Below are 12,825 nucleotides of genomic sequence, written 5' to 3'. Positions count from 1 at the left end.
AATTAAAACGTTTTGAAACATCAATACAATTAAGACTAAATAGTCAGTTTGCTTTTGATTGAGTAACGTCCAAAATGAAAAGCCATTAAGGCTTTAATAAACAAAACATAAAACCATTTAAGACTACAAAATGTCTACAAATCTCATATATACATATATATTAGTATTAGTATCCGCGTGGATGCGCGGACACTAATCATGTCAAATATTTAAGTTATTTGAATTGTATGTAAATAATCTTAAAATTGACATTTTCTCAGTAAATATAAATAATCATTGGATATTAAATACATATAAAAAAATTAGCAATTTCTTCTTTTTTTTATACCATTCTTGCCGATGTCATTGGATCCTAAAAATAGTGAGGAAGCAAAATAATAACTCATATTTATGGCAAAACAATCAAATGTTGAGACAATGAATGACTCTTTGGATAAAACTTAACTCTTTTACTAGTACTTGAACTCTTTTTTGTTGTGTTGATATCTCTTAAAAAATATTTCTTTCTTAAAATTTCAGTTTCTAAAACATTATTTTTCAATAATAATTATTTTTATAATAATGTAATTGAAAATATTATTCTTAATTTAAAACTCATTTTACTTGGCTATCTAAAAATATAAAAAATTCTTTAGCTAGTGAATTTTGATATTTGACATTAACCATGTTAAATATCTGAGCTATTTGAATTATATGTAAATAACCTTAACATTTAAACCTTCTAAATAATTATAGATAATCGTCGGATATTAATTAAGAAACACTACATGAAAAAAGACTAACATTTTCTCAATTCTCATAGTGATAATTTTATTACTATTGTACCGGAGGGAGTAACTTTTCTATTGCAGATAATATATAGGACGCATTCGTTTTTAGATCTTTCTAACATTTTTTTTCATTATTTATTTTCTTTTATCTTATTTTCTATGTCATTATTTCTTTGGTTACAAAAAATTAATTTATTTCACTATAAAAGGATGAGTTTTAATAAAAATTGTCTACATATGAACTTTAATTATACTTTTAGTCTTTGGTTGAAATTATTTCATATTTTTCTTTTGGCTTTATCTAATCAGCCTAAATAGGTGCTCACCCAACCACTTAAATTAAATAATTGAATGATGTGTAATTTATATATAATTCATATATAATATGTGTATATTCGTGTGTTGTCGGTATATCATCTATTTATATTAGCTATAAAAAGTAAACAATAAATATGGCCGGATATTATGTAAATATTCCATAAGATTTCGATTTTTGAGTTTATCCATGATATAACTTCTATTATAATAACTAGTATTAGTACCCGCGCGGATGCGCGGACACTAATCATGTCAAATATTTAAGTTATTTAGATTGTATATAAATAATCTTAAAATTTACACTTTCTCATTAAATACCGATAATCATTGGATATTAACTACATGAAAAAATTAACCATTTTTTCTATTTTTCTTTTTTGATACCATTTTTGCCGGTGTCATTGGATTCTAAAAATAGTCAGGAAGCAAAATAATAACTCATATTTATGGCAAAACAATCAAATGTTGAGACAATGAATGACTCTTTGGATAAGATTTAACTCTTTTACTACTACTTGAACTCTTATTTGATGTGTTGATATCTCTTAAAAAATATTTCTTTCTTAAAATTTCAGTTTCTAAAACATTATTTTTATAATAATGTAATTGAAAATATTATTCTCAATTCAAAACTCATTTTAGTTGGCTATCTAAAAATATAAAAAAATTCTTTAGCTAGTAAATTTTTTTTACTCCATTTTGATATTTGATATTAACCATGTTAAATATCTGAAATATTTGAATTATATGTAAATAACCTTAGCATTTAAACCTTCTAAATAATTAAAGATAATCGTCAGATATTAATTAAGAAACACTACATGAAAAAGACTAACATTTTCTCAATTCTCGTAGTGATAATTTTATTTTTGCACTATTCTCATAGGTGTCATTGGAACCTAAAAATAGCCAAAAAGTGAAATAATAACTCATATTTACGGCAAAGCACAAAGGTTGACACGATGTAAACGATTATTTGATTATAACGTGACTCTTATACTATGACTTGAACTCTTATTTGGTATGATTTTATCTTTCAAAAAATATTTTTATTTTGAAATTTTAATTTTTAAAACTTTATATATATATATATATATATATATATATATAAAATTTTAATTTCTAAAACTTTATATATATTATAATAATGATTATCTTTATAATGATGCAAGTGAAGATATTATCCTTAATTTAAAATTCACTTTAATCGGCTATCTAAAAATTTAAATGATTCTTTCATATGGACAAATGGACTATCTTTCATATAACGTCCAAGCATAATGGCTTTTTCAAAATAGAATGACTGTTACGAACAAACGTTTTCATTAGAAAATTAAAACGTTTTGAAACATCAATACAATTAAGACTAAATAGTCAGTTTGCTTTTGATTGAGTAACGTCCAAAATGAAAAGCCATTAAGGCTTTAATAAACAAAACATAAAACCATTTAAGGCTAGAAAATGTCTACAAGTCTTATATATACATATATATAGGTATTCAAAATCAGTTTTATTATTTCAAAATTGTATTGTACAATCTGTTACAAACAATAAGAGTAATTTGTTTAATAAAGAGCAATTAATATTATATCAAGGAATGAACATAGAAATTAATTTGAATATTTCTTTTTGAGATATTAAAAATATTATTTTTTAATACAAGCATGGGCGGTCTAGTTCATGAATGGTAAAAATGTCAAGAAAAAGACCAATAAAATGAGTTTGACTCGATGTGCATACTATGTTTGGCAGTAAAGGAACCAACAAATATTTCAGGATAGAAGGAGAGGAGATGCTACTATTATTTAGGATGTACATGTTCAAGGTGCAGGCAGTAGAAAAATAGCAGGCCAATAAAAATAAATAAATTACTATCCTTAGTTTCTGCTAGTTATGAATATAGTAGTTATGACTTATAGATTTTGAAGTTTTGTAGTAGAATAGTTATAGAGTGGCACATTATTACTAACTTGGGGGTGTTTGGGGGGGGTGTTAAAACTGGTTGTAAATACTACTTTTTTCCTAATATATAAAATCTTTAATTACCAAATTAATAATAATAATGAACCGTTTCTATAAAAGCCTAAGACGATATTTTGTTCCTCACTCGAAGTACCTACCATTTTTTCCAACTTGCGGCATCAATGCTTGTAAGTTGTAATAGAGCTACATGCTTTAATTTGAGTAACTTGATCCTGTTAAAATACATACTAATACATTGAATTTAAAGTGAATTTTGAGAAGAGAAGGTAAATATTAAATTTAAATAATGAGTTTAAATGATGTATACATTAGTGTATAAATTTTTTACACCTTTAAATTAAGTTGATTTTTAACTCTTTATGAAAAATGAATCATGGTAACTTAAAGATACTTTTTAAAATTAGATGTCAAACAACTAATGGAGTTTGAACCGTCCACCTTCTGCGGAAGGCATGAAGCTCACCAAGCCCAGAACTCAATTATACTGATTAAACTATACAACAATTTAAAACTATTTATCCTATAATTTTTTATATATATAATATTATTTGTATGTCCATTCCTTTGTATACTAGGTCTAGTGAAAGAAATTTTTATCAAAAAAAGAAGAAATTATTTTTTATGATATCTTGAATTTTTATCCCTAAATTAGCATTACAGTTAAACCTCTCTATAACGGTCTCGTTTGTTCCGGATATTTTTGGATGTTATAGCGAAGTGCTGTTATAGAGAACATATATTATAACATAGCATGAAAATTGGTTCCGCAAAAGCTTAACTTTTATAGTGAAGTGTTGTTATATAGTCACACCTCTGTATAATAGCATCCCTATATAACAACACTTCACTAAAAAAGTCAAACTTTTTCGAAATCAATTTTCATATTATGTTATAATATATGTTCTCTATAATATTAATTCGCTATAACATATAAAAATATTTAAACAAATGACAGTGTTATATAGACAGGTTTGTCGGTACAAGGATGCTCTTGCAGAGAGCTGCAAGGTGACCGTATTTTCTTGGGAAACAAGACTTTTGCTTTTACTTCTCGTATAAATAGAACTCCAATTGTAAATACTCGTCTTATATAAATACGACTCCAATTTGCCGCTCCGCCGGGATCAGCTTCGACGAAGTTGGAAGTATTTCAAGCGAATTTCTCCGCCGAACTCTTCCGTTCTCTTTCTCCGGCGAAATCCATTCATAGCTTGTAAGTTTCATGTTTGTAAGAAATTAGGCATAAAGCCCTATTTTTTCATTTATTTTTAATGCAGAATTACGAATTGTATAGTTCTATATAATTTTTACAAGTTAAATAATATGCGTTATTATTTGCATAAAAGATGCATTTGTATTTGCTTCCCTTAATAATACCTTGTGAATTTATGAGGTATAATAATCTGCTTTCGAGTAATACGCTTCTATCGGAATTTCTTTGATACTTTTTCTCTATCAATTTGACCAATTTTTGGAGCTAATGTGGATTAGATAAATTAATTTTTATAAACTGAAAATTTAGATATAAACTATACCAAAAATACTAGTATATATTGTGTTTTCTTTCATGTCAAAATGGCTAATAATGTTACCTCTCTACTGAGATTTGGACTCTGGTCCACTTCATTAGTCTCTAGCCCCAGGACATACTCTTGGGTGTGAACGATCAATCATGGATTATATCTTTTCATGGTTTAAGTTTACTTATTTCCATGCATGCTATGAGTTTCTTATGATTAAACGGAATGTATGGACATGCTTGATCCTCATAGTGATAAAGCGAGGAGATAGTTCTTAAATGACTCAAAATTATATGAAATTGATGTATTTAGTGTTAGTTTTAGATTCTACGTCCTACCAACGCAGGTACTGCATAATTTTGTCTACCAAGGCTTAGGCAGTTGAGTAGAATTCACCTAGTGTTTTTTGTCTTGGCTGAGATTTGGACCCCGATGCGTTTCATTGATCACTAGGTCACACCCTTGGGTGCAAACAATCATGACGTGTTTCCTTTCTTGGTTTTGAGTTTACTTATTTCCATGCTTGCTATTTATTTATGATTAAATGGAATGGATGGACATGCTTGACCCTCATAGTGATAAAACATGGAGATAGTTCTTAAATGAATCCTAGTTATATTTGATTGATGTATTTAGTGCTAGTTTTAGTTTCTATTTCGGTTTCGATCTAGTTCTTTTCAATGCTAGTGGTAAAACTGTGATACGAATAGCATTTACTAATAAAGTGATCTCTTATATGCAGTGAATACTTGTTGTTTGCTCATAATGACCAAAAAGAGAGAAATAGAAGATTGTATTGTGGATAAAGAGGTAGGGGGAAAGAGGCTAAAGATTGTGCAGCAGCCTTCTGATCAAGATCATTGCAGAGACGTCAGCCAAGGAAAGAAAAATCTTATAAGTGAAGTAAGAAGGGACTGCCCTTTTCTTTATACAATTAATAGACAGGTAATTTCAATGCTAATCACTGTTTAATTCTGCTTGGCTAGCTAGTCAAAATTGAAATTTTGCTCCTTAAAATCTATAGATAATGCTAGTAAAAGAAGAATCACTAGTTAGTGATATTTCGATATGTCCTGTATGTTGTTAGCCTGTCTACATAGGCGTGTGAATCATACCTTGAGAGCTAAACTTTGGTTTGTGGTTGTACATTCTATCTGTCGACAAGGTTGGTTAAGATGCTTTCATAAAAAAGCTGGTTTTTTTCCTGTTAGGAGTGAATATCTTGTTATTCTTCCACTTTATTTCCTTTAGCTTTCAAGTGTACTTTTTTTTTTCTCTTGACAAGTAAACAAGGATCTTTTGTTTTTTGAGAAGAAAGATTTTTTGGGCTACTCGGGTTCCTTTTTACAAGTATTGTCTGTTATGGAATGAGCTCTTATTATGACCCAGTTTCCTTTTTTTTTTTTTTTGTGTGTGTGTGTGGGGGGGGGGGGGGGGGGGTTGAAGTTGGTTATCCAGTGGTCACTAGATCACTGATAATTCTGTAAATTTGGGTTGAGCTATTGACGTAGTGACTGATATTTTTTATTTGTTCCTTTCTGTTTCATTTGTCATTGCAGGTTTTAGATTTTGACTTTGAGAAATTATGCTCAGTCACTGGCAGAAAGTTTAATGTCTATGCATGTTTAATTTGTGGAAAGTACTACCAAGGAAGGGGTCATGAATCCCATGCATATACACACAGTCGCGAAGCAGGGCACCACGTATATATCAACGTGCAGACAGAGAAAGTTTATTGCCTTCCTGATGGATATGAAGTAAAAGACCCATCGCTTGATGACATTTGCCTTCTTCTGAATCCAAGGTTTGATAGTACTACACTACTACTACTTGAAATGCCGTCATTGCTTCTTCCCCCCACCCCTTTCCAGTACTATCAACTCCATTCTCATTTTTTTTAAGTTTCTAGGAAGTTGATCATGTATTCTGAAAATGTGTCTTTTGTCACTTTCTTACAAATAATCCCAATGATTCTCTTAGATCCCACAATCAGTATTCCGAGTACTTCTACATTAAATACTACAATTCGGTGAAAATTGACTGCAGAGGCATGCAAGTCATGTTCATACTGACGCATCACTCTATGCCATTGGATGTATGTTGGTGCAAGAAGGGCCTCTTGATCACTCCATCTACTTTTAAAGTATACGACTTTCTGCTTGGGAATTATACAACCACTCAACCTTCTTTATCATGATTCGACCCATACCTCATACCCAAGATCGAGCACCAGGGCCTTACCCAAGTCTAGTTTCGAATCTTGTCTCGGCATCAATCCTTGAAAGCCTTCAAGCTCAATCCCAAGTTTTCTCGAAGCTTCTTATTCATATCTCACATCAAAAGGTGCTATTCGATAATGTCTGTCTAGCAGACTCCCTGCTAACAGCCCTAGCTTCTAGAGTTCGTTGCTTTTCCCCGGCCATAGAAGGGCTTATACTGCTCGCCATTGTTTGATATGTTCATTAAACCAATACAAACTAAAACTACACCAAAGTCGAAGGGCCAATATAGAAGCTAGAACGGGATACTTAGCTGAAAGGGTAACAAGGCCGAGCGCCGCCGACTGTTGAATCTCTTTTTGCCTTGGTGTGGGAGACAACAGAAGGGCAGCTTCGCAAATAGCACCATCCTTGCCTGGTTGATTCATGCCAATATCAATTAACTGTGGTTTTCTTTTTCTCGCGACAAGTATTATCAGCTGACCATATTTGCTTGATATTATTTCGTAGATTTACGCTGGAGCAAGTTGAACAGCTTGACAAAAAAAGGCAATGGTCTAGGGCACTTGATGGGTCTAATTATCTTCCAGGAACGGTTTTCAACTTGTCTATTCTCTTATCTTTATTGTTTTTCTCATGCTTGATGTGTATTTATTATTTCATAAATTGTCTATTTAAGCTGTGATTTTTATCTTTTGGACTGGTTATTTTAGGTTGGGCTTAACATCGGGATAAGACTGATTTTATTAATGTGACAATTCAGTCTTTGATGAGAGTAACTCCTCTTAGAAACTTCTTTTTAATCCCTGAAAAACTATCAGCACTGCAAATCTCCCCTGGTTCATCAATTTGGAGAGCTCACTCAAAAGATTTGGCATGCAGGAAATTTCAAGAGACAGGTTCTATCCCTGCATTATCACTTATAAATTTCATCTTCTTTTTCATGGATTCATCGCCTAACGACTCTGTATCTGTAGGTGAGCCCACGTGAATTCTTGCAGGCTGTTATGGATTCAAGTGAAAAACGTTTTCGTGTAGATGTGCAGTCTGATCCTCCGGAGTTTATGTTATGGCTTCTTAAAACCTTGTGTGCTGATCTTAGAGGTTCAAAAAAAGGGAACAACATAATACACCAGTGCTTTCAGGTTTTCTTCTTTCTTCTTTAGGCAGTTCCAAATGCTGTTTTCTATTTTATTTTGAGGTTGAAGATTTCCCTTTTTTCCACTAGGGTGAATTGGAGGTTGTGAGAGAAATGCACAATAGGCCTATTGCTGAGAGGAGAGAGTGGTGGGAATTCACAGATTAATGGTAATGGGGAAGATGGTGGGAGTGAAGCAGGCAATTTTGTTTCAGAGACCAGCAGAGTGCCTTTCCTAATGCTTGAGCTTGATTTGCCGCCACCTCCTCTTTTTAAGGATTTTATGGAGAAAAACATTATCCCTCAGGTTAGTGTGTCCATATTGGTGAACTTCTATGGCTATTTTCATAAGCCCTTTGCCTCGGGGGTCATGTATCATTTTTTGGAAATCCAACTATTCAACAAAATTCTTTTCTTCTCCTCCTGTGCCCATTCACTTTGACGTAGGCATGTTTATGTATGACTTATTTTAGGGTGCTTTTTTGATGATCTTGAAAAAGTTCATGCATTCACTTCTCAACAGACAATAGGTTTTGTGTACTGATTTGTTGATATTGCAAATTTTCTAGGTCCCGCTGTTCAACATACTGAAGAAGATAGATGGTGAGACTGTGACTGAAGTTGTGCACCCTCGTATAGCTAGGATGAGATTTCGCATAAAAAAGCTTCCACGATATCTAATTTTTCATATGCGCCGGTTTACCAAGAACAACTTCTTTTTGGAGAAGAACCCCATCCTTGGTAAGTGCTTGCTGATGTTATCTTAGACTTGGATCTTTTTACTAAGGAAATCGTATGTTGAATTCATTTTGTATACTCATCCTGTTAGTTGATGATTATGGGTCTGTAGTTGGATGAATGTGCACTTAACAAGAAACCCCGTTGAATTGTTTGAAGAAAGAACATTAAGGTGCCCCTAGCCAACACTAGAGGTTGAGAGTGGTAGTAAAACGAAAATACACAGATCTGCTTATACTGAAAAAAAGGCCTGAATGAAGAGAAGGAACATCCATTTGAGTGTTCATTCATATAGTTTCTATAGGCAAATCTGAGATTTGTTCAAGTTTCAACCAGTTATGTGCATATTGTCCAGACAGTAACTCGAGCTTTTCTCTATAATCCTTCGAGTTTTTCTTCTAAAAACCTTCCTTTTTACAGTTCATTTTGATTGCCAAATAAACGGATGGTGCTATGATTAGATTCTGATGTGGACCTATTGTATGTCAGCAAGTGCTTCTCATTTTCATTATTCTTTTCTTTTGTATTTTATATATATATATATATTTGTTTTTTTTGGTGGGGGGTGAGGGTGTTTGAAGGGCTTTGTTTCGATTCACTTCTCCTAGTACCTCTGGCATGAAGCTAATTACCTTGTGCTTATAAAATGCAATAAGCACTCTCCAAACAACCCTGACACTTCCATGCCCCGCCTCGCTGCAAGAAAAGAGAGTGTAAATCGCGAAAGAGTTCTCGAACTTGAATATCCATATTCTGGACTAGACGCACAATATTACCTATGCATGTTGTTTCTCTTTTTTTTTTTATCATTTGCCTTGCTAAGTTTTATATTTTATGCAGCTAACTTCCCTGTGAAGAATTTAGAGCTGAAGGATTATATTCCGCTCCCTGCACCCAGGCAGAATAGAAAACTGCGCTCAAAGTATGATCTGATTGCCAATATCATTCATGATGGCAAGCCAGAAGAAGGATCATACAGAGTATTTGTGCTGAAGAACTTTGGTAATTATTGCCCTCCTAGCATGATAATGTTAATTTGCTTGCCAAAAAGAATTTTAATAACCCAATTTGTATACTCCACGCAGGTATGAAATGCAGGACTTACACGTTTCAGAAACTCTGCCTCAGATGGTTGCATTATCTGAGGCTTATATGCAGATCTATGATCGACAACAGTGATGGAAATTGACCCAGCATTGTCACCAAAGTTCTCTTCTTTGAGAATTATACAAGAAGTATTCGAGTATAGATGAAGAAGACAGTCATACGCAATTTTTTTGAAGGAAAACTAGAGGTGCCGCGAATTATACAAAGTTTTCAGTATTTGACTATTGATGAAGAATACATTCATACAATTATATTTTTTTTCTTATTTTACTTATATGCATAATTGCATATAATATCAGCAGGGGTCAGTAACTCGCAAATTTGGTTGAATCCAAACTGGGTTTGCTGGCTTTGAAGCCTTACACCAGGACTAACTGGCGAATTTGTAATTCCCTATTTAGGCTTTTGGATCCTCACCTTTCTGAATCTACACTCGACCCATCCTGTTTGTGTTGTTCTAACAACCTGCGGGGAGTACTTCAGTATACTACAACTTTTGGTATTCCATGATTCGCGTACAAATAATGAGTAGGCAATTTGATCCTTTATATTTTTATTATTTTTAGCAAAATTATAGATTTTTATAATCAGTAGGTAATTTTTCTATGATTCACCTACGATAGTTCGATTGCGTGTAAAGAATAAGATGTGTTAGAAAAAATTATGACATATAAAGGGGGCAAAGTATAGGTGTCAAACGGGCCGGGCTGACCCGGTCTCGGGCCGGCCTGGTACTTAGGGGGGCGGGTGGGCTGGGTTACTGGGGTTAGGGGGTTGGTCTGTTCACATTAATTTATCCGGACCGGTCAAATCCGGTCAACCAAAATCCCTGTAGAAGCGGTTAACCGACCCTGCCCGGACCGGTTTAAAGGCTAGATTTCAATTATTTTTTTATTTTTTTTAATGTTTTATAGTCTAAAGCAATGCAAAATCTTTGAATTTACTCTTTTTTTTGTTAATTTACTTGTTGTTAAATGTAAACCTTTCAATTTGTAAGTTTGAATTTTGAAATAAATGTAGCACTTGCAATTTATAAATGCAATTTTTTTTGTATTCCTTATATTTTTATTTTATATTAATATAAATTACAATAGTTATACAAAATACAAAAAAAAAACACTAACCCGGCCCGGTCCGACCCCTTGTATCCGTAATCCTTACGGTTTATTTTTTACCCGGATGAATCCGAACCCGTTAAGCCCTGTAACCCTTAACCCGTAACCGGCCTAGTTCCAATCCCGTACAGTTTAAAATTTTCCCTACCCAACCCGGCCCGACCATCCGTTAGACACCCTTAGGGCAAAGTATGTAATACGTGGTAAACAAACGACTACACCCATGAACATGAACATGGACGTGACCATAACATGCACACACGTGCCGTTGACTATTCAAACTTTTTAGAAACTTAATTGACAAATGCGAGGAGAACCGGTAAAGTTGTTATAACGTGATCAGAATATTTTTGGTGTAACTGATAAAGTTGTTGTAATGTGATCAGGATATCACAGGTTTGAGTTGTAAAAGCAATCTCTGCATTTTGGTTGCAATTCTTGTGATTCGATCCTTTTTCGGATCCCACACATAGCGAGAGCTTAGTGTTTCCAGACCTCACACATATCAGGAGTTTAATATTTCCAAATTTTGTGCATAGCAGGAGCTTAGTGTTCTCCGATCCCGCGCATAACGAAATTTTAGTGCAGTGGGCTGCCTTTTAATTGACGGGCAAATGCAGGAAGCAAGTCACGTGACCACTGTCCATTCTCCGCGTGCCGAGATCTCAATAATTACTCCAACCACACCACCACTAATATTCATAACTACACACACCTACATTTTCCCTGCATTAAATTCTCAAACTCCCTCACAAACACACACAAAAATGGCCCTCAAATTCAACTGTATCCTCGCCGTGACACTCTTAGCCGTGGTGGTCGCCTCCCTCTTCTTCCACGCCTCCGCCGCACTGGGTGGCGGTGGTTTACCAGGTGGTTGGAGCCCTATATCTGACACAAAGGACCCTCAAGTGGTCGAGATCGGTAAATTTGCAGTGAATGAGTACAACAAACAGGCTAAAACTAATTTGGTTTTTAAACGAGTGAAGAAGGGAGCAACCCAAGTCGTCGCCGGCACCAATTATCGGCTAGTCATCTCCGCCAACGACGGTGGTCGTAGCAACAATAGGTACTTGGCTGTTGTATGGGAAAAGCCATGGGAAAATTTTAGGAACCTCACTTCTTTCAAAAAATTATAAGCTTTATTAAAAACCGTGCGCCAGCTGTAGTCCTCGAAATATTATTTGTGTATTTGCGTTTTTATTATCGTTGATTAGTGGTTCTCTTTCTTGTCTTTTGTATATAGTGTAATTTAGTTAATTGTACCGTTCTGTTTACCGTTGTCTTCATAAAGATATAAATGCTGGCTGGTTTTAATTCTTGGCTTTTTGCTTGGTGTCTCTTCATGTTTTAGCCGTGAAATCAGTACAGATGCTTATCCTAGGTAGACTGTCTATATTAAATATATATCAAGATATGTCTATATTACATATATCAGAATGAGGTCCTTTTTCGGACCGACGGACCTGCGTACGGAGCTGCCTTTTACCCTGGATGATGACATAATAATGGCACAATGTTTTCTTTTTGAGATTAAATTGTGCTATTACACACCCAATTGGATATATTTGACATTTATTTTGTACACACAATGGAAAAATTAAAACAGTTTGAATCCCACAGTTGTCTTGTGATCACTGTTGGATAAATAAAGAAGGTTCAATTGAGCCAAGAATAATCACAAAAATACTCGATCGATTAATTAAAATATAATACTGGATTAACTGTTAGTATTGTTGAGGGAAAAAATAATCAAGAACAATCATATATAGTCTGGAAAAAAGAAGGATGATAAATTTTAGAGGTTCAAAATTTTCCTATCTTGAATGAAACTTATTCGAGACATTAAGTAGGCGTTTGGACATAAAAATTGTAAAATTCGAAAAAAATGGTGAAATTGTTTTTCCAGTGAAAATG

General features: G+C 33.6%; 1 protein-coding gene and 1 pseudogene across 1 annotated transcript; both read left to right on the top strand.

Moving 5' to 3' along the window:
- Positions 1 to 4,042: 4,042 nt before the first annotated feature.
- LOC107764162 (uncharacterized) lies at positions 4,043 to 10,005 on the top strand (annotated as a pseudogene).
- Positions 10,006 to 11,675: 1,670 nt separating this feature from the next.
- LOC107764160 (cysteine proteinase inhibitor 5) lies at positions 11,676 to 12,296 on the top strand. Its single transcript, XM_075224513.1, has 2 exons — positions 11,676 to 11,977; positions 12,203 to 12,296. The coding sequence occupies exons 1-2, from the start codon at positions 11,676 to 11,678 to the stop codon at positions 12,294 to 12,296; spliced, it is 396 nt and encodes a 131-aa protein (XP_075080614.1).
- Positions 12,297 to 12,825: the final 529 nt, after the last annotated feature.

This window comes from Nicotiana tabacum, chromosome 11 (genome assembly GCF_000715075.1).
Source record: "Nicotiana tabacum cultivar K326 chromosome 11, ASM71507v2, whole genome shotgun sequence".
Taxonomy (NCBI): Eukaryota; Viridiplantae; Streptophyta; class Magnoliopsida; order Solanales; family Solanaceae; genus Nicotiana; species Nicotiana tabacum.
This window is presented reverse-complemented; position numbering and strand designations above follow the sequence as displayed.